This window comes from Corvus cornix, chromosome Z, assembly GCF_000738735.6.
Source record: "Corvus cornix cornix isolate S_Up_H32 chromosome Z, ASM73873v5, whole genome shotgun sequence".
NCBI lineage: Eukaryota > Metazoa > Chordata > Aves > Passeriformes > Corvidae > Corvus > Corvus cornix.
This window is the reverse complement of record NC_046357.1, coordinates 75,626,826-75,648,762: the sequence shown is the minus strand read 5'-3', so window position 1 is coordinate 75,648,762 and position 21,937 is coordinate 75,626,826. Positions and strand designations below refer to the sequence as shown.

At 47.2% G+C, this 21,937-nt stretch overlaps 1 protein-coding gene across 1 annotated transcript in view; it reads right to left on the bottom strand.

Annotated features, from left to right (window-relative positions):
* The window catches only part of PAX5 (paired box 5), a 151,992-nt gene that overhangs the window by 107,816 nt on the left and 22,239 nt on the right, over nt 1-21,937 (bottom strand). Inside the window, exons 4-7 of the mRNA XM_039567595.1 lie at nt 20,395-20,634; nt 15,822-16,019; nt 11,751-11,815; nt 9,622-9,750 (exon numbers count right to left, since the gene is read on the bottom strand). Coding sequence (XP_039423529.1) covers nt 9,622-9,750; nt 11,751-11,815; nt 15,822-16,019; nt 20,395-20,634 — 632 coding nt within the window. The remainder of the gene's footprint in view (nt 1-9,621; nt 9,751-11,750; nt 11,816-15,821; nt 16,020-20,394; nt 20,635-21,937) is intronic.

The window sequence follows — 21,937 nt, the reverse complement described above, 5'->3', positions numbered from 1 at the left end:
TCTTCCCTAGGGGCAGGAGCACACTTGGGGGAGGAGGGAGACCCTGGCCTAGCCACACCCCCACCCTGGTGGTCACCCCACTGTACAGATGGAACAAGGCTATGGAAAATCCATTACAGCTGCTGGGGCACAGAGAAAGCCTGACACAGAAATACATGACACTTGGAGAGCTCCTGATACCACAGAGGTGCCAAATCATTTACTTAATGCCTTGGTGTCAGACCTTTCATGTAGGAATATAGCCCCTGCCTCTTTCCAACCACCGCCTGCAACTGGCCAAATCTCTCTTCCAGGGTAAACGAGGCTGAGCCACTGCAGCTCCCCTAAGCTCCCCTCATCTAAAACATGTTTGAAATTCAGGCATTTGTTTTAACAGTGCAGATGTATGCTGACCCAAGAGATGCTGATGTACAAACAGGGAAAATGGGGAAAATCCAGAATCTGTGATCCTCTTCTCACAGAAACACCTTGTTCAAGAGAGGCATGTGGAGGAATCTAACCACCAAAAAGCCAAATAATCTTTTCTTGATTTTGCTCTTCAGACTTCTCTAAAATCACTATAATAATTTAAAAGGTGGAGTACTAATTGTGAAAGTTTGTGAGTAATATAATTTATCCATTGTAAGGCAAAACTTTGATCACCTCTCTCTGTATATACATATATGTGATAGATGCATTAGAGACACATAGATACACACTCTGTACAGGCACATAGGTACGTACATATGTGTGTGACTGCACCTCAGCCTTTCCTCCTCTCTGGATTCTACCTATTTCTTGATAAATCAGAATTACTCATCTTGATCATGACTTTCCTACTTATTTTATATTAGCATTTATAACAAACATCCATTAAAATTGACAAGTCCTGCTTTTCCACAAAACTGCTTCTTCTTTCAGAAATGCGTTCCCACAAAAGGATCCTGGCCAGCCCCATTACTGGCACCATCAAGAAGATCTGACAAGTCACCTACCCCTAAACTGAATTTTAGCTAAATCTATAGGAAGAGGTTTTTCCTTGAAAAGCATCTAGCAGTCGACAGCTCCTGATGAGAACAGCTGGAGCTACAGCAGGGCTGTAAGGAGTGGTAGAATTCTGGCATTTTCATTAACATAGCTCTGAGAAAATCCCTGCTCCACTGAAGCTGGTGGCAAACTGGTAGGTCTTCACCTCAGAGGCAGAGGAGAGCTCTCTAGAAAATAGGAGCCCCAGGGACTGCATTAGGAGAAAAGTGACAAACATGCTTGATGTGCACACAAGACAGCTGGGAACCCTCTTGCTCAGAAAGGGCAGCTGCGCTGGCGGGGAGTTTTCTTGCACTGAGCTGCGAACAGGTGAGTGTCACTGAAGGCCAGGGCAGAACCAGCCCATCCCTCACACCGCTCAGACAACAAGCCATGGGGACATCCACATCTGGGGACAGCTGCCCACCAGCCACTGCCAGGCACCCGGCCATTCCCATGTCCACAGGGATCCCACAGAGGTCATGAGCTGGCAGCAGAACCCCAGAGTGCAGCAGGGATGCCAGCAAACCCAGGTGTCCAGCATGCTAGCAGCTCAGGGCATCACAAGGAAGCTGGGACTCACACTGACAGTAAAGAACATGGAATGCTCCTCTGTCTGACAGAACTGAAGATTGTACCAGGAGGATCTCAGCTCACAGGATCTATCACCTTGCTGGGCAGAGCCCTGTCTTTGCCTCCCCAGAATACTGTGCTGCCTCAGCATAACTCAGGCGAACATGTTGCTCTCAAACATCAGAACAGCTCTGTTTGGAGGCTGAAATGGCTTTTTGCTTAATTTCCATTAATTTAGACACACAGAACTTTCTCAGAAACTGAGACTACATTATTTTAATGCTGTTGTAGTGGAGACCTGAGGTGTCTTACATTTATTCTTTTTTCCCTAGAATATCATGAGGAAAGAAATTTCAAAGATAAATCCTGTGCCAGCTGAGCTGCTCCTGTTAATGTCTGGGATGGCTGGATCAGCATCAATAAGCCCACAGATGCAGGGTGGTTCTTGGAACACTCAAGGGTTTAATTCTTATGCCCTGGGGCAGTCAAACTCCTCCTCCAGATATCCACAACCATCTACGTTTCACACTACCACTGCTTATGTCAAACCAATGTCATCCACAGGTGACACCATCACTGCTGGTGTCAATACATCATCCATGAGTTACATCATCCCTGCTGGCATCGAATCACCAGCATGGCCAGAGTCTGCTGCCAGTTTAGCACATTCAGAATGGACCATGTCAGGTACACAAAAGGCAAAGGCAAAAACTGAAAGAAAACTCCAAGTGTTCTCAGAAATTATGCTCAAGAACTGAAAAATGAGCTTGCAATGAAATGTTAAAAAAATAAGTAAAACCTCCACCAAAAATAGATCGCTTTGGATATAGCACAGATGAAGCCATCATTGGAGCGCAATAGCAAAGCCCACATCAAACTCTATTTAAAATTATCATATCAGTGTCTGTTTGGTGAGGGAAAACCATCTCTTCCGAGGAGAGAAAGAAATGATGGGACAAATAGCCCAACCCATTCTGCAACTCAGGGAATAGAACCCTGAACGCAAAGGACAGTCTACATCAGCAGGAGATATTCAGATCAGTACTTGCCGACCCTGCAAAACCTCATTCCCTTCAAAAGCTTCATCTCAGTGTAGTCACTGGACTTATTCCCTGGGGTAAAAGCAACTCCAGAGAGTAAGCACTACTGAAGTGGGGCTAGAAATCATTAAAGCAAGCTCCAGCACTTCCTGAGGACTCTGGAGGGGATTTCTTTCTTTTTCACCTCTTTGTGGGCTTGGAACTCTCCACTTGTTTCACCTGATTGCCTGCAGTACAGTTTTCTGATTTTTATGCATTTTCTCACTGCCTCTTTCCAGCTATTGCTGACTTGGCAGTTGGGTCTCTGCATCCCAGGTGCTCCACATAGGCGTCTCCCCAGCAGTGAGATAGAGCTGGGAGGCAAGGTCAGCCCCCTTCCCACTCACTTGGCAGTGTCTCTTCCTACTCACCACTGCCCAGACAAACACTTAAGTCCTTTGACATAATAAACTTGAAGTTTCTATTGGCAGCTGGTTTTTTTTCCTCTCCATAACCTTCTGCTTTTTTCCCCTCACTCTTTTTCTGTTTTTAACTGTTTCCTTTGCAGTTAAGATTCCCAAAGGCTTCAGTCCTTTGCACATCACTGGCATGCTGCAGAAGACCCCAAGAAAGAGCTAGAGAGGATACCATCAATCCCCAGCACCATCAAGCTCTGGTCGCTATATGAAGTGAGCCAAGTAATACGGACTTAGGGACCTCACTAGTGGTTAATTTATGCACTGAACTCCATCACCTGCTGGCTGCAACATGTGTTTTTCTCCTGCTGATGCTGAGAGTGTGGGTAGGCAGTACAAACACCTGTGGGCTCTGTCACCACCCATACGCCTAGGCCAGCACCATGACCCCTCATACAGCAAGTCCTCCCTGATGGAGATGCTCAAGCACCCCAAGTCAAAAGTGCCTTAACTGTCTCAGGAAACCACAAAGAATAAATCTTGGGTGGGTGGAAAACCCACCCCTTTTTAGGAAGGCAGAGGGCTTTTACACCAGAGCAGATGCTCACTAGAGGTGTCCTGGGATGAGCAGGACCCTGAGAGCACACACAGAGCCAGCACTGACTGCCAGGAAGAGGGGCATCTGAGTGGACAGAGGAGTCCCACATTCCAGCCCTCAGAGACCAAAGATTCTGGTATTTGATGGAGTAGTATCTCCATTACCAGGGTACCTACAGTAAGATCTACATTGCCTTTACAGAAATTTGGAAAGCCATAGCTGGGAAGGGGGGTTTACACACTCATGACTAACTTCATGGCTGTTAGGCCTCTCTTTATAGCCCTGGGCCCTCCAGGGAGTTACAGGCTGGCACAGCAGCTCTCATCACCCAGGGCTTTGCCATGGCACAAAGCTCAGTGACGAGGTGGGAGTTCTCTGCTATCATAGATAGGACACTGGGACCAAGAGGGCAGAACAGGCATATGTTTGTCTCCATCATAAGGAAACAGAGCAGCAGAATGCCCCTGGACAATATCCATCTGCCACATGTACACACTGCAAGTCATGGCACAACCTCAGGCACAGAGAGGTGGACATCGTACCTGACTGTTTTGGGAAAAGCTTAGCAACAGCTGTGGTTCTGGTGTTCAACTTTTAAGGAAGTGGATTTAATACAAAAGCAGAAAAAATAATTTACAAGCCTTTCCAGCAGCCTCCTAGAGTTGATACCTCGGCACATTGTCCCTTGATCACAAGAAGAGATGACAGAAGAACCTGGCAGCATGTTGGACTCCCTTAGGAGGCCACTGGCCCTCTCATGCAGTCTCCAAGACATTTGTGCCCACAGCCCTTCAAACGTCTGCCTAGATGTGAGTGTAGTTCCTTATTTCTGTCCCTCTGGGAAAACATAGCTCATGGGCCTGGTATGGAGTAAAGACACAATATACAGAAACATTCACACATACTGAGTTGTATGCTTTGCTTTTCTCTGTCCCTCTGTCCCCAGACATGTCACTGACTTGGTGAGGTCTTGTCCACCTTTGTCACTGCCGAGCACTTCCCCAGCTGATCTCAACAGTGGCCACACTGCTGGTGTCATTGGAAATATCCCCGTCAGCTTCAGTGCCCAGGTCAGCACTTGGTTGGATAGCCAGGTATGCCTAACCCAGGGCATTTCTTCATGAAAATATGGTGACTGTAAAATAGGATGGTTCTGTAGGACATTGGATTGCACCCACCTTTGTGTGCAATCCTCCTCATTTCCTTCTCATCTCTATTAGTGTCCCAGCCCCTCTCAGAGGCTTATTCTCTCAGATAGAAGGCTGTGACCCAAACACCTGGGAACACACCATATCTGTGATTAAAGACATTTCTCAAAGAGTTCTGTCGAGGAAAGAAAGCACCAGCACTTACATCATCACACCACATGATGACAGCAGTGTTGGATTATAGTTGGTGAGAATGGAAACAAAACAAAACAACTGGTACAAATGGAAGTTTCCTGGCACACTGCTTTCAATTCCCCAAACTCCTCCACTGCTGAGAAGTCTCTGTTAATATTGAATTTGAAATATGATCTCTGCAGCTCTTCAGTGCAGGTATCTAAATCTGCCTAACCTCTCTTGCAGGAAGGAGGGGCAGGCAGGGAGCAGACACATGCATTCTGTGTGGCACTTTGTTGAGGATGTCTTGCTGAATTTGGGCAGACTGGGCCCCAGAAAATTTGCGATCAGGCTCTTATGGTTGCACAGAGCCTTTTGCTTGAACCAGCTGCATCTATAAAAGCAAAGCACACAGGCCAACTGGTCTAGCACAGCTCATGTGCCTGTGAGGAAACAGATTATCTTCTGTGACACCATGGCTGCACCTGATGTGAGCAGTGACATGATGCCCGTCTGTGCCAATCCCTGCATTAGAAAGGGTGCCAGCTTGCACACTCTAACATTGTGCCAGGGCAGTGATAACCCTACAGTGGGTTTTTGGTTTTGTTTTTCTTTTTTTCCACAAGTTGGATTTTGATGATCCTTGCGGGTTCCTTTCAGCTCAGAATATATATATATATCATAATATAATCATATTCTATGATTCTAGCCATAGCAGGATGGGCCATATGACATTTATGCCCATTGACAGTCTCTATTTTAATAACATACAAGTAATGTTAGGACATGACAGGCATCCTGGACTTCCAGAGAAACAACTGTATGCAAGCAGAATTCAGACTGGCTTAGCTGCTGCTGTTCGTGTTCACCTGCTGCCCCTATTACCTGCCAGTATTAAAGATTCTGCACATTTCTGTGTCAGAAGTGAAGGCACAAGCATACTTCTGGAAGGTCAGGCACTCACACTCCAACACAACCTGCATTTGCCCCAAAAGGGCATTATTCCCCTGTGGGGAAATGGTTCGTGTTTTGTGTAAGGCAAGGAGGAGCCACAAGAATGGAGATTCTTGTAAGTCTTCCAAGTCTGTTCATAAACCCACTGGCAGTCACTCTCATGTCTCTGCAAGAGTATGGGAACAGGATTCTTGCCCCAGCCCCAGGCCAGCTCTGACTGTATCCACAGCTGCAGCAGAGCGCAAACAGCAGCTGCCTGCACAGAAGGCAGGGTTTGCATTCAGACATGCTCAGACTGAGCAGCTCGAGCCCTCTACAGACCAGTAAGCAGAGGGCTGTGCACAAGGTCCAACAGAGCTACACCCAGCATCTCCCCACAGCAGCCAGCATCACCCCCACACACTCCCCTTGCTCTGTGAACACTCTTGGAAAGGACCAGCAGGCACAACATGATTCCCACTGAACACAGGTCTGGAACTCTTTGAGATGCAGGAGTCCTTTGGTGGAGGGATGTCACTCTTCCATTGAGCAGCCGCAGCTCACAAGGACATCCCAGGTGGGAAGCACATCCCATGCCTTAGGCAAGCATGCTTGCTCCAGGATCCCTCAGCTGGCATGACACAAACACAGCAAGTGTTGTGCTTACATGTGGGCGTAAGCCCTTCTGACATCTCTTCCAGACCTGCACAGCTCTGCAGGATGGAGACCAGGGCTAGCAAAGAGAGGAGTGAAGGGAGAAAGAGGGCTGGGCTCTGCCTTGCTGTGCACTGGCCCTTCTTCCCCCTCATCCTCCAGAGCACTTCTGGCCCAGCAACCTCCTTCATCCCCAAAACATGTCCTGAGAAGCATATCTGCGCCCAGTGTGCTAGGCACCCACCTGTGGAGAAAAGTCTCTTTTGCCCTCTTCTCAGTGCTCGACAAGGATTATTTAGCCCCACTTCAGAAAGCTTTGACTTCCAGATAGGGGATGCTCAGCACTTCCCAAAATATGTCAGGTGTCCATCATGAAACCACCACCAGTCCCCCAGCCACCTGTTGGTAGTGCAGTGAAACCAGCCCCTACACATACGCTAGCTGTCAGCATTGGATGGAGCATTCAGCTTGCTCTGACTTGGGGTCTCGCCCTAAAACAGATCCCATTGAGAGCAGGCACCCCACCATGGTCACTCTGTGCATCCCTGTCACCCACCGGCACCTCTACAGCCCTTCCCTGAACTGTAGGGCTGGGCAAACTTGCAGCCATTGCACCTCAGGAGGCAATCTGCAGGCAGAACAGCAAGGCAGCTGTCCGGCATCCTCCACTGCTGGAGACTGCAGCGGCTGCCTGTATCTCTGCCTCATTACGGAACAGCCTGCTCCTCATGTCAGTCTCCAGTAGCATGTCCTTTAACCAAAAGTGAAAGCAACTGATCCCCCACGAAGGCACATCTGCTCCAAGTCCATATTACAACAGGGGAAAAAATGACACTTTCAGCTATATAAACCAATAAAGACTGTCTGATTTGCTTTGCCCCTGTTGCTACCCAGCAAGCTCCCCACTGGGTTAAAGACTGGTGACATCTGCTAAAAAAATGTCAAGAGTGAGGAGAACAAAACTGGTTAATGAATTATATCAAGGGCTCTGTGCAGCTGGAAGGGTTAGTCCACCCCACCTCATCCCCAGGCTGAGGGCAACCAGGATGTCTGGACAGCACTGCACAGCCAGTGGCTCCAGGAAATGTGTGCAGGGAGGCAGAGCAGCAGGCACTCACTTTCCAACAGCTACAGAGAAATGACATAATGTGAGGGGCTCTCTGTGGAGACAGCCTCTCCAAAGTCAGGAAATGGTTAAATTAGCTCTGTCGCTTGTGCATCTACATCATGATACAGGCCATAATTAGGTGACATGCTTCTCCTCTTCACATCAGAGAAACATAAAGCAGATACAGAGCCTTGGGACACCTCCATGGGCACAATGCACTCAGCCCCACCTATCCAGCTTGTGCCAAGCAGGATAGTGAGGGTGTTAGGGATGCTCCTAGGGATCCCCCCAACAGACAAAGATGTTGGAGTACCTGAGTATGCCTCTCCAAACCTGCAGCCCTGAGTCTATGGTAAAAGCAGTTTAAACAGCCTGCTGAGGACAGCATTATTGTCCAGCTTAGGAGCTCAAACCCCATGACTCATCCTGCCAAACTGATGGGGGTTGCTTTAGCAATCACATGCTCATTTCTGAATGCAAACTGAAAAAAGCTGAGCAGGTTCTCAGCTCTACTTCTGGAACTGCTTTTGCTTTTCAAGGAAACAATCCTTTTCTCTGCAGTTAAAGCAGCCTTCTCATAGGCACCCAAAAAATGGCTCTGTGGCACAGGAGCACATGTCAATACAGACAGCCTCTCTCCTGACCTGGATGATAAAATACAAAACTTCCACCCTACCTGCTTTTAATGCATATATTTAACGACGGATTTATGACCTGGATTTGGAAAAAAATATCAGGTGTACAATCCCAGAGTTAAGTAACAATGATACATTTAGCAAGAACCTGAGCACAAGGAGTTTTATACACCCACCATCAGATTAGTTCCCTACATGGCTGAAACTGGCCCCACCAACCTCTTGCAGTTTCTCTCCCAGTTCAGTAAATCTGGGTCTACTCTGCAACCTGATCATGTGTTTCCACTAAAGGATGCACAGGCACATGACCCTGTTTGTACAGCTCAGGTGCCAGGCTGCTGATTTTAGCTGCGTTTTCCCCAGGGGAGGGGGGGGCAGGTTGGGGGGTGCCACTAAAGCTTCAGCCCACCCACCCACCACCCTCTCCATCCAGGAGCAGTTGGGCAGCAAGGGACAGTGGGGGCAGTGCAGGGATCTGGACCTGCACTTTTTGCAGGGCAGTGCTGGACCTGCACCAGCAGCAGAAGCTGAGGAACATGGGTGCTCAGCGTGACTCAGCAGGAAAGGCACTCACCCCTCCTCCACATGACCTCTGCATCCTCAGCTGAAAAAGCCCCACTACAGTTCTGGTGTGCCCTCCACTACACAAATTGTGTCCACTGCTATGGATTCAGCTTCTCTCTGTAAGTTGTTCCAAAATGAAAGTAATGCTCTAAAGTAAAGGTATTTTAATAAGACACCAACACAGAATTTCCCCTCTTTTACCTCCCACTCTATCTCTGGTGGCCTTCTCTCCAAAACAGTGTTTTCATTAGGATGCAGAACAAAACAGGACCATACACCCTGTGTGGATCTGAGGGGTGTATCAACAATATCCAACCCCAACTAGACTGTGCTTACTTCTGCCCTCCTAGACTGACAAATGTCCCCAGTGAAGAAAGTCCTGAGAGAAGCAGCATAGCAGATGTCTCTGCAGTTAATCTTCTACCACTTTACAAATATTTCTTAATTCAGGTGGCCACAGAGTCAGCACAATAGTGTCCGTTCCCCTATTCATTGGCAGGAGGGAAAAGTTCCACAGTGTGGAGGAGGGCCTGGCTCAAAACTGACACACTGACATAGCTTTCCAAAACACCTGGACAAGTCCCAGCTCCTGGCCACTGGGTTGCTCTGATGGACCCCAGCTTGTCTGTGACCTTGGCAAAGTCCTGCTGAAACAGAACCAAACTGCACTGCACTCAACAGAGACGGCAGATGTCCACAGCTCCATCACATCACAAACACACAGCATCCGCCCCAGCCCACCCCTCTGGCTGTGCAGCCATGCACACCCCCTCCCAGAAAACAGCTCCTGCTACCTTCATCCCGCTTGCGCTTGTTGCTCTCAGTGCCGGGGGAGGCAATTCCCAGGATCCCACTAATGGAGTAGGAGGAGCCAGCAGAGTCAGTGGTGACAGAGGACACCTGGGTGACAGATCCCGTGGAGGCTGCAAGGCAAGGACAGGCAGTCAGCTGCAGGACAACATGGGCACCAGCTCACCCAAAAGCCACCAGCTCCCATGGCATAAAGGAGGTGGGCTGGGGCTCAGCTGGCCATTGTGGCACCTCCGGCTCGGGAAGAGCCCTTACCCACCCCAGCCATGTCCAGTCCAATCCAGCAGCATTCCACAGCAGCCCAGTGCAGGGGTGGGAGCAGAGGCATGGTCAGCCTTTGCCCCCCTCACGAGGGGTTAGGTCTATGTGCTGTGGGATGGGAGATGCTTTTCCTTAGCAGTCAGACACCCCATCTCACACGAGGCTCAGCGAGCTTGGAAAGCTCATTGCTTGGGATGGCAGAAGCCCTCCAGTGACACAGCAGCCCATGTCACCAGCAATGTGGACAGAGCTTGCTGTGAACACAGTCATGCAGAGAGAGGAGCTGCCACAAGAGGGTTCTGGAGACAGGAACCTCCTGGGAGCAGAGCAACCTTCACTTGCTGTGCTAGGTGTGCAGTCTGCATCGTGTTAAGACCATGCCGCCAGCCTTTGGAGACCTTGCACAGCTGGGGTTGCCCAGGGATCGATGGCTGAAAGACCCTGAGGTTCCCCAAAATATGACCTAAATCCATTATGCTTTGCAAGAGCCCTCAGAAAAGGGTACTGTTTGTGTCCACCGAGGGTGGTCACTCATGAGCAGCCTACACCAGTCTGGATGTGCCAGATTGCACTGCAAACACTGTTCTTGTGATGCTGTGGGTGTCTAAGGCTTCATGGAAGCAGGCAGAGGAGGGAGCACCACCATCATTTCCCTCAGCTTACAGTCTGAGTCTGTCCTGCCACATCCCTACATCCTAGAAATCATCATGCAGACCCCAAGGACAGGATGGGGGGATACACTGTGGGACCACATGGAAGACCCCCAGACACAGCTCACACAGAGCAAACCCATGTCAGGAATACCTGCTGTCTCTATCAACTCTAGACCCTGAGAAACAAGATTTTTCTTCTCTGTTCTCGACTTTCTCATGAAGAGACAGCATTTAAGCCACCACAGTGAGATAAAGGAAGATTTCTGAGATTCTTTTGATATTTTCTGGAGAGAAAGGCTGAGGGCACAGGGTCTGCAGTATGGATCTGCCGACAAACTGAAAGAATGCAGGCAGCTCTGTGCCTCCGCTCCCTTTCTCCTGGTGCCAGCACACCTTGGCCAAGAGAGAAGCGGCAGCAAGTATTTCACCATATCACAGGTGACAGTATAAAGGCAGAGAGAAACTAGGGCCCCCACACCACTTCCTGTGAAGCAAGGGCTGACCTGTGTCCTGATGGGTTTCATGGAACAGGACAAAAGGAGAGCAGCCCTCAGCTCTGACTGAGCCCCTCCATCCCTGCTGCATTGCAGCACAGAAGCAGCCACCCTCCTCAGAAAGACACCATCAGCCAGGAGAAGGGCTGAGGGTGTCTCGCCAGCCTGGGGTTCTCCTCTGGGTCACCCTCCACCAGCATCACCTCCCTCAGGGTGCAGCATCACTGTTCTGTGGCTGAATTAAAAGTTCTGAAAGTTTTGCTACCTCTTCACTCAAGACTGCAAGTGCACAAAGAACTATGGAAGGCATGGTTGATAGTTGAAAAAACACATTCAAAACTACTTACTGACTAATGATGCAGAAAATGTTATGAATAAGTATCCCTTTCTTGATTTATTACTTTAATTATCTGACATTCTATAGACCCCTATTAGTGGGGGTTTTTTGGTTTAGATTTCAATTTTCTGTCTCATGGTGAAAGCTATTTATCATAATAATCAGTAAAATTCAAAACCTTTTAGAAGTATTTATAAAATTCATTTACTATGTTCAGCCCTTGGAGAATGACAAAGAAGGCACATTAGCACGTGTGCTGAAGTGTTTTATGCAGAATTATCTGTCCATAAGAATGATTAAAAGTTCTTCAGAATATTTGTAACCCATTATGATTTTTTTTAATGTATTTTAAAAAAAGTTTTCCTTACCTATGCTGTGACTGGAGGCTGGGACCTGCTGATTGGGTGGCTGCTGCACCTTGGTCCGTATGATCCTGTGAGTAATGGAAAGAAAATGACCACTTAGCTAGCATTAGGCATGCAATGGCAGGAGGCATTAGACACTACTTTTTCAGCAAAGGACACCAATATCAATACAAAAAATGCCTTTCTGCATACGTTCCCTTTGTCATTCACTGAAAGATCAAAGTTTGGCAGGTGGACCCAGGACCACATTTGTGCCCCCAGCCCCTGCCATTAGAGTAATCAGGGTGACATTCCACAGAGTCACAAAATCACACAATGGCTCGGGTTGGAAGAGACAGCAGTTGACAGTAGGTCATCTCGTCCAACCTCCCTGCTCAAGCAAGGTCCTCCCAGAGCACACTGAACATGCTCGCATCCAGATGGTTCTCAGGATGCTTCAGAGTTTGGTGCTTTGGTGACTTTGAGGACCCCATCCTCACTGCCCAGGAAAGAGATATCCATTGCTATCTGGGCAACCATCAGGCCAGTACCCCCTCTCCTGGGAGCTTGGCCCTTCTGAGCCCAGAGGTCCCAGCAGCCTGTGGTCTGCACTCTTGGGTGCTGGGACACATTTGCAAGGCTGTTCCTAGAGCATCCCAAGTATAGCACTCACATGGCTAGAGGCACTTGGACACCTCGGGAAAGGATCAGCTTAACCAAAATATTATTTTGAAGAGAAAGCGTTGGAATAAATGCTAATCTTAAAGCTGAATGACTACATTTATCATCACAGGGTACATACAGTCTTTGCTCTGATTGATAGTGACATCAATTAGGAAAAATTCAGAGATAAAGGTAAAACAGACTGCATATGTGGTGGTGCAGGACAGAGGGTACCTGCTACAAAGGGAGATTCTGGGTAGATGCTACATACATTGTTCACCTACCCATGCGCTATGAAAAAACAAAAGACTGGGTCAGCAATACCTCTGGAAATCACACAGCTCTCCCTCAGGCTGTGGCAGAATTGGAACAGGCTGGAAGGAGGCACACCCTTGGTTCACCACACATCCCCCTGCCCCAGGCACTACTGTTACAGCAGCAATGCCACAGTGAGCATTTCTCGTCTCTGTGCCTGTCAAACTCTCCTCCCATTCCTGCCTGCCATGAATTTGACAGACAGGAGAGGAGAGGAGTTGTCAGGTGGAGTGGGCTTGGGGGTGAACTTGCAGGAATACACAGCAGTTCCTTGCTGGTAAGTCCACCATAAACAGGCACAGGGACCACCAGTGGTGACACCCACCTCCATTCCAGAAAAGGATGCACTGCCGTCCCCTTCCCCTCCCATTCCTCAGAGGTGTCTGATGGAGGCTGGCAGAGGTTTGGCCTGTCCACAAGCCATCTCTCAGCTGACAGCGCCAGAGTGAGGCTGTTGCATGTCAGGCACAACCAGGAGATGGCTTCCAGCAACATAGCCCCCAGAACAGCCAGCCCAGTGTGGGGGACAGGAACAGTTGGGACAGCACCTTTGGTGGGGGAGCACGGCCAAAGAAACAGGACCCTGCATGGTCAAGAGTGGAAACAGCCCCCGGCACAAGGCTGTCATGGTGAAGAAAGGGTGTCCAGGGCCTTCTGGCACGTAAACATCTTTATCTCTGGAGGAACAGAGACTGGAGCATTTGAAAGCAGCAGGACAGCTCTCAGCTGATTTGAGCAAAGCTAATCACAATGATTAATTCAGTCTTAATCACACAGAGTTTCTTCTGCTATTGAAGAGTGGCCTATTATTACAATTAATGCTATTAATAAATAAAAATTATTATTATTATTCACTCTTACAGGGGGGCAGCAGCTCAGACTTGTCTGCTAAAAGGCCCCCTCAGTAGTGGGGATGAGCTGCGAGTAGTCCATCCCCATAAACTCTAGTGTTCCACAGAAACAGCATCAGCATCCTCTAAGGGAACAACACAGCCCTGGCAAACACCCCCTGCACTCTGGAGAACCGGAAAGAGAACCAGAGCAGTACCTCCATCCTCCCCTGTGCAGAAATGGTAACTGCAGCAGGACAGGAACCACTCAGAGAGATCTTTGTAGGCTTAGGTTTGTGCTGACCAGGCAGCCCCTGATTTGCACCTCAGTGGTGAACAAGAATATTGTGGGCAGCGGCCTCCTGCCTTCCCCACCAGCAAAGCCCCAAAGTATATACTCAATGTTAAATATGAGCATAAAACCCACAGACTGCTGGAACTTTAGGATTTAGCATTAAAGCAAAGTGTTTTGATGTGAATTCCAGGTTCTTTGTCACATGGCTGTTCAGTCTGGGTTTTCACAAGGAGCTCCTAAGCCAGCAAAAACAATTCTCTGAGTAAACAGATTGACTCAAACAGATTGCATGCATTTCTTAAAAGGGATTGCAAACCTTTGAGAAAAGATCTTAGCCACAGTCACAAGCAGATGAGAAAGAATTAGATTTACAGACAAAAACCTTGGTGACAGATCATGAACTGGGTTTCTGATACAAGGCCAGTGAGGGTGTGGGCATTATGAGTGTGGAAACATACAAGGACACAGCAAGTGGAACATAGAAACTGGCTCAAAATATGACTGGAAGCTACTTAAATCTCCCTTTTACCTAGAGCTGTGACTGCCTTTTTGGTAGTTTTTTGGAGGACATTTGAAGTTCTCCAACACAAGCACAGGACTGCTCACAGCAGCCATGATTCTCACATGACTCATTGACATTAATGGAAGCAGAGCTTCTCCTTAGGTATTTGATATTTTCCTTTGGTTTTCCTGGTGTGTGTAGTGTTTCTCAAACCCCCTTTAAATCTAAAGACACCACGTTCATAGAGTTACTCCATGCTGCTCTGGAGCCTCCAAGTCAGGGGCTCCCAAGCAGCAAAGACCTCACATGAACAGCCCCATTTTTTTTTTTTTAAATTCCACAAACATATGAGTCGACATTTGGTCTGTCAAAGCAGAGACTGCACTCCCCGCTAATGCCGGGGAAGCCACTCCAGCTACTCAAGCGGCAACTCCATGAATGCAAATCAGATTGGGATAGCCAATAAAAGAATATTGCATCAATTTATTTCACGTCTGGACGCAAATGAGACCTTTTATAGCGAGCTGTATTCGAAGAATTTGCATGCAGTTGCACAAGTGAAAATCATCTCACCAGCGTGGGGAGGAGGAAGCCTGGAACAGAGGGAAGATTAAAGAACTCTGCTTGCCAGGCCCATGGGTGCCCAAGAGCTCTGCTATCCAAGTATTCGCCTCTTACTGTTGCTCTGGCAGGGCTGGAGATGTCACATAGTATTTCACTGGGTTTTTCCAACATCAACCTTACATGTCACTTGACTCAGGAGGAAATTATGGGCACAGAAGGTCTAACGGACAAGGCAGCAGTTTAGAGGCCCTTTAGACCCTTCTATGACCCCAGCCCTGACTTGTGACACCATGGCAGAACTCACAAACATGGGACTGAGTCTCCAAATGAGATTCCCCTGCATCTTTGCAAAAGCAATTCAAGGCCACTTAGGTTCCCAACGTAAAAAGCAGACAGCGGAGGCCCTCAGACACTACCAACCAAATTCCCCCACTGATATTCACACTGAACGTAGGCCTGGGCCAATGTCAGCTACACCAAATGTGGGATAGAACGGTACCTCAGACCCATGCCTTAGGTCCCTTTCTTTCCCAGGCAGCTGCCACCCTACTCAATGGCCATCTGAGCTTCCCCCCAGGGCAAAGCATGTCCCACTGAACACCCACCCTATAGAGCAGAACTAGGGCTTCACTCATAACAAACTCATAGGGTCATTCCCAGCAAGGTCCTCCTACTCACAGAGAGGGGAAAGGATGGAAAAGAAGCAAAGGCTGGCAGTGGAACCTGCCCACTCCTGGGAAACGCTCATCATCCATGGTGCTTCAGCCACTGAGGTAAGCCCAGAGCTGCTCCCTAGCCCCAAGTGCCCTAGGGAAACAGGAGAAGCTGCTTTTCTTAGAAGCAGCCCCAAACACCCAGTCCTACTAAAAGACAAAGACATAGTGACAATGCTTCCATGGAGCATCCCACCCCACACAGAACTTTACCTGTTAATGGAACTGACGCTGGGCACAGTGTCGTTGTCACACACTCGTTCAGCAAGGAGCCTGTCCCTGATCTCCCAGGCAAACATGGTGGGATTTTGGCGTTTGTACTCTGCAATTTTTTCAACGACTTTGGGTGTGGCGACCTTTGGTTTTGATCCTCCAATCACTCCAGGTTTAATACTCCCAGTTTCATAATACCTGGGACAACATCCAAAACAAAGCTTTGGTTATCACACACAGACAGAGAACATGCTCTGAGATTTATAGAGAACATCATTTCAAGGTAACTGAACCCCAGCAAATCCTGAGATACATCTTCACTTTCACATACACATTTCCTGCCTGTGTGGTTCTTTATCACCTAATAGATTAACTTATAGTAATTGGAATTGGGCCTCAGGATACAATATATATTTTTCTGTAATAGCAAGACAAAAGAAATAACGCAAGATTAAAGGGCATGCTGAGATCCAAAATTAACTGAAAATGTGTGTTATTAATCAGCAGTACTGGCAATAATAGAAACAAATCACACCAAAGACCACTTTTTGCAGCGGACTCTTTTGTAGCAAATTACTGTTTTTACAGAAATGCTGTCATTAATATCTACAGCTCGTTATGATTCAGAGTGACATGATGGCTAGGTATTGTTTTTTATTTGCAGCTCTGGAATAAATAGAGTAGCGTCTCTTTTTCCTGGTTTTTGATTTTAATATGCATACTATGATTTTAATAGTTCCTGTTTTTCAAAATGTATTCTTTTCATCATTACATTTTCAGTAAATGTAGTTTCAGTAGTTTCAATAACAAATTTTGAGGGAAAGGGAGCTGCTCATGCTCTGGAGGGGTCCAGCTGAGGCAGGGATCAGTTTCTGTGACCAGCGCTTCCTTGGGTGCAGCATCTTCACCACCAGCAGCAGCTCTGCTGATGCCATGCCCCCAGGAAAGGTGGAGAATGAGATCCCTAAACCAAAATAAATCTGACCAATTTCTTCACATGCACATCACACAAGATATACTGCTTTTGGTAGCTTTGCCATAATACATGGTAGCTGAGATCTCTGGGCCCTGCAAGTCTTCCCCTTTAATAAAGTATTGAACATGCTGCTAAGAGCAGAAGTGCCATCTTACATATTGAGGGCCACAACGGAGACTGAGACCGTATTCCTCCATGCTGCAGTCAGGGCATTCCACACAGGAGGCTCTCTCACAGCCCTGAACTTCTTTGTATCTTCTGAATTTTCTCATGACCAGATTAAAAATAAACCCATGCCTACCTTCAGCTACCACCCTAACTGCCCTAATCCTGCACACCCCTTTCATATAGAGCAGCCCCCGACTCTGTCAGCCTCTCAACCAGGTGCCCACCAAGCTGTACTTGCAGCAGCTCAAACACAACCGCTTACTGCTCTATGCCCACATTTCTAGCTCAGGAGAACCTCCCAAGCAGGAAGACAAGACTGCTTATTAACATATTTTCCCTGCAACTATCTAACATAACCATTATACAAAAAAAAAAAAATTCCCCCATCTTTCCAAACAGTCTGCACAGCCGAAGTCTGCCTCACTGAAACATGCAATCATGTTCATCGAATTTTTGCCAGGCTACCTGTTCTTAGTGTTTTCAGGACAGCTCTGTGTGCAGGACCTAAAGTTCCTTTAAAGAGACTGACACCAAATTGTTCATACATGTTCTCAGATATTCTGTGTGCAAATGTTGACTCAGGCTTACCAGCCCCCATGAACCATTTATGCAATATCAATAATGGCAAGTGTTGAGAGATGGATTAGCCCTCCTGCTGTCCCTAAATGCAGTGAGCTTTAGGGCAGAGGAGAAAAATTTAGTTCCTCTCACACTTCCAGGAGGACATAACAAAAACAGTGGCAAACATGGCCCATAAACCTTCTAAAATCTTGCACCCCTGGGCTCAAAACCTTGGTTGCTGGCACCATTTCTGTGAGGAGGATGTAGAAGGCAGCCAGACAATACCACAAACGCTACGAGACAACAAGTCACAATTTTCTTAAATCTAGTCAAAATGATTGATTTCACAAATGTTTCTTAGCACTTTTCTCCAACAGTGCCCATGGTCAGTGCCCTGCACTCCAGGACAGCCTAGCCAAGAGGAGCACTCCCAGCAGTACAGGATGCTGTGCCTGTACAGACCAGCCAATGCTTTCCCATGGCTGATCACCACAGTAGGAAAGCCACACCAGAGAGGGCCCTTGCCACCACAATACTGCGGCTGTGATGAGCTCACCAGGGGACAAATCTCTGGTGTCTTCAGAACAGCAAGACCTCTACTCCCAAACTCTTTAACCTTTGCTCACCTGCCTGCTTTCATGGCCTCAAGGCCCGCCCAGGCATAGATGAGCCCACAGGAAGGCTCGCCTTGCATGGGACGTGCAGGATTGGGCCCACAACCCCTTCCCTAGATGCTGGGGGAGGTCATCGTGATGGGAACAGTTCTCACCCTGCACTGCCATGGACATCCCCCTCCTCTCCACCCTAGCAATGAATCTGGGTGCAGTCACAAGGCCTGCAGGCTGCATGCCTCCAGCATCCCTGACTCCTGTTTCCTTTTTAAAGGCAAGGATCACTTTAGCCAGCATCATTTCATGTGCATCAGGTCAGGGCCTTTTGCTTATGGAGAGTTGCAAAGGCAGGTGTAGGGTGGGCCCCTCTCCAGCACCCTCCCCCAAGGGGTAAGAGCTTCATTTGCCCTGCAACAGCTGGTTATCTACTTCTAGATGTTTTTTTAAAGCTGCATCTAATACTGAAAAATTCCAATAATAAAATTCCAAATGTAAGGATTTATCATAAGGATTCCCATTTTTCACATACATGCACACATATGAAAAAACATACACACAGAGATGCAATTACAGAGACATTTTACCCACTGTAATTATTAGTTAGGAAAATTATGAGCTATGAAATTCCAATTTATTGCTGACAACTTTAATGACAGAGCTCTGGAACCTCACTCTGAGCTCTATATTGCAAGTATATCTAACAGTAGACCTAAACTGCCAAAAGTAAAACCATCAGACTTTTTCCTGGTGGGTAAATAAATTGCCTGTTTCCAAGCTGTGTGTTGATCCTAATAGGAATTGGTGGCAATTCCAATGCAACAATGAGCATCACCAGCCAAACCACGCCAGTGAGGCAGGGAGCAGGAGCCTGTGTTACCTGCAGATGTGGAGCCATAACAGATTGAAACAGCCCATGGTGGGCAGTATAAAGCCCATGGAAAGTTTTCCTCTCTAAACCAGTCAAGGCATTTGTGTTCTTAAAACTCCAGCGGGAGAAGTGTGTGTAGTTTGCAGGGAAGGCATATCCCTGTGAGGAAGGCATGAGAGATAAAGCAAAGGCACCGAGTCCAGCCTACACTCTGAAACCAAGCAGGGATGTGGACACACTGCTCACGAGTTTGGACAAGTAGAAGTAGGATGGTTATGTGGAAAACAGTGACAAGAGCTGCAAAACCGGGCGCCTGTGACCCTGACAAATCTGACCACTTATATGGACACTGAGTGATCAACACATCCCCTGTGTGATACTACAGAAAAATGCCTGAATCATCTTTGCAGCTACGCTATGTCCAGGAGAACATGTTGGTTAGGAATAGGAAAAGAAAATTTTAAATAAAAATAATAAAATTCTAAACAATGAAATTAGCTGTGAAATCTTAGCAAACAGATCAGTAATTAACTTTTCCAGATGACAAAGAAAAACACTAGGGAAAAAAAAAATCCCTTAATATAAGTTGCTCAAGTATGTAAGAATACCTGGGGTTCAAAACCATTTGAAAACTGTAACTTACACATTAGGTTTAGGTTTGCACAGAAGGTGTTTAAAGAAAAAAAAAAAAAGAAAAAAGCAAGCATGGCATTTTTTACCAGAATCTATGTCAAATTTTAAAAGGAAATCAGGAAATAATATTAATTCAGAGTTTACTATCCTGCTGCCCTAGTGTTTGGAGCAGCTCCTGGCTGAACAGAGAGCCACTCCTAAAGTAGCCAAAATATATTTAAGATGGTTACTAGCTGCTTATGGTGTTCCGTGCTCTCTTAATCCAGTAGAAGACTGGAAAAAAACATTCAATCATCAACAACGGGATAGATTGCAGAATAGCTTGTATGAATGCACATGTCACAATGTTGATGAAATATATAATGCTATTATTGTTTAAAAAAAGTTCTGTTCAGGAAGCAAAACAAGCAACTTCCACAACTTCTACATTTTTCACATTTTGCTGAATGTGACTGCCAGATTTCCCTTCCTGTTCAGAGAAGACAAGTGCAGGACATACACTATATGTACAGCAGATACTCATGGCATTCTGCACTTCGCATTAGAATTGCATACAAGAAACTGTAAAAGGGGCAAGCAAGACCTACGGATATTGGCTCTTTCTTTCCACATCAGTCATATAAAACCACGACTCCTCATGCAGCCGCTCTCCTTACTGGACTGATCGCCTATCTCCGTTTGTTTGCAGCCTCTAGTTCTGGAACTGGCACTGACACTTTTCTCTAGCCGGACAGAGGATTTGTCGTCCCCCTTTACCTGCCAAGTATTTTGCTGACACAGCCATGGCTGACGCGGAGCTGCCGGGAGATGTCACACGGCCGGACCCCTTGGTGGGCGAGCTCCACGATCCTTTGGCGAACGACATCTGGGAGAGGGCGGCCGTTCACAAAAACACCCCCCAGCTGATTCACACCTCCATGTCCTGAAACACACAGGGGAGGGAGAGAAGGGCAGAAGAGCTGTGTGAGAGTTTCAGATGTCTCTGCAGGGCAGAATCTCCAGCCCCAGCGCTCTCAGGCGCTGGGCACCGCCTCCCCAGAATTGGTCCGATTTCCCCGAGAGGAGCAGGGAGGTGACCTCACTGCCGCAATGACACTTGCTGGAGGGGAGGACCGTCCTGCCTGAAGGCAGATGGGGCCCCCTCTGGGCAAATGGCCACGAGGAACCCCTCAATCATGTCCAGCACCCCGGCGGCGGACCACCCTCCTCCCGAAGTCGCGTTGGCCCAGCCACGAACTCCAGGGCAGAGCTGGTGCTGTCCCGTGGAGCGGAGGCTTCTCAGAGCCGCTGGCTGGAAAGCCAGCGGAAAATAAGGCTGGGTAATCGCTCAGCCCACATACTGCCTCTGTCTAAGCACAGAGAGAGATACCTGAAATGAAACACGCTGTGTTTTGTTTTTCCCCAGCTGCCTTGAATTAAGCAAGTGGGGGAAGGGGAAGAAAAAAAAAAGAGAGAGAAAAGGGGGGAAGGAAGGAATTCGGAAGGAAGGAATTCGGAAGGAATTCGGAAGGAATTCGGAAGGAATTCGGAAGGAAGGAAGGAATTCGGAAGGAAGGAATTCAGAAGGAAGGAAGGAATTTGGAAGGAATTCGGAAGGAAGGACTTTGGAAGGAAGGAAGGAAGGAAGGAAGGAAGGAAGGAAGGAAGGAAGGAAGGAAGGGAGGGAGGGAGGGAGGGAGAGAGGGAGAGAGAAAAAGAAAGAAAGAAAGAAAGAAAGAAAGAAAGAAAGAAAGAAAGAAAGAAAGAAAGAAGAAAGAAAGAAAGAAAGAAAGAAAGAAAGAAGAAAGAAAGAAAGAAAGAAAGAAAGAAAGAAAGAAAGAAAGAAAGAAAGAGAGAAAGAAAGAAAGAAAGAAAAAGAAAGAAAGAAAGAGAGAAAGAAAGAAAGAGAGAAAGAAAGAAAGAAAGAAAGAAGAAAGAAAGAAAGAAAGAAAGAAAGAAAGAAAGAAAGAAAGAAAGAAAGAAAGAAAGAAAGAAAGAAAGAAAGAAAGAAAGAAAGAAAGAAAGAAAGAAAGAAAGAAAGAAAGAAAGAAAGAAAGAAAGGAAAACAAACTGCTCCTAGAATTTACAGCAGTCTTAGCAGGTATTATGATCCCACAGGAGCAGATTTGCAGTGTTCACCTTTAGCAAAGTGAATTATATATCTGGTCGGAAACAGGACCTGCTTGGAGGAATAGAAGTGAAACTGTAAACCACATGAACACAAATTAATCCTACGTACTAGAAGGTAATATAATTAACCCTTATGTTGTTATTCATCCAACTACTTATATTACGGCGGGGTGGAGGAACTAAAAACAAG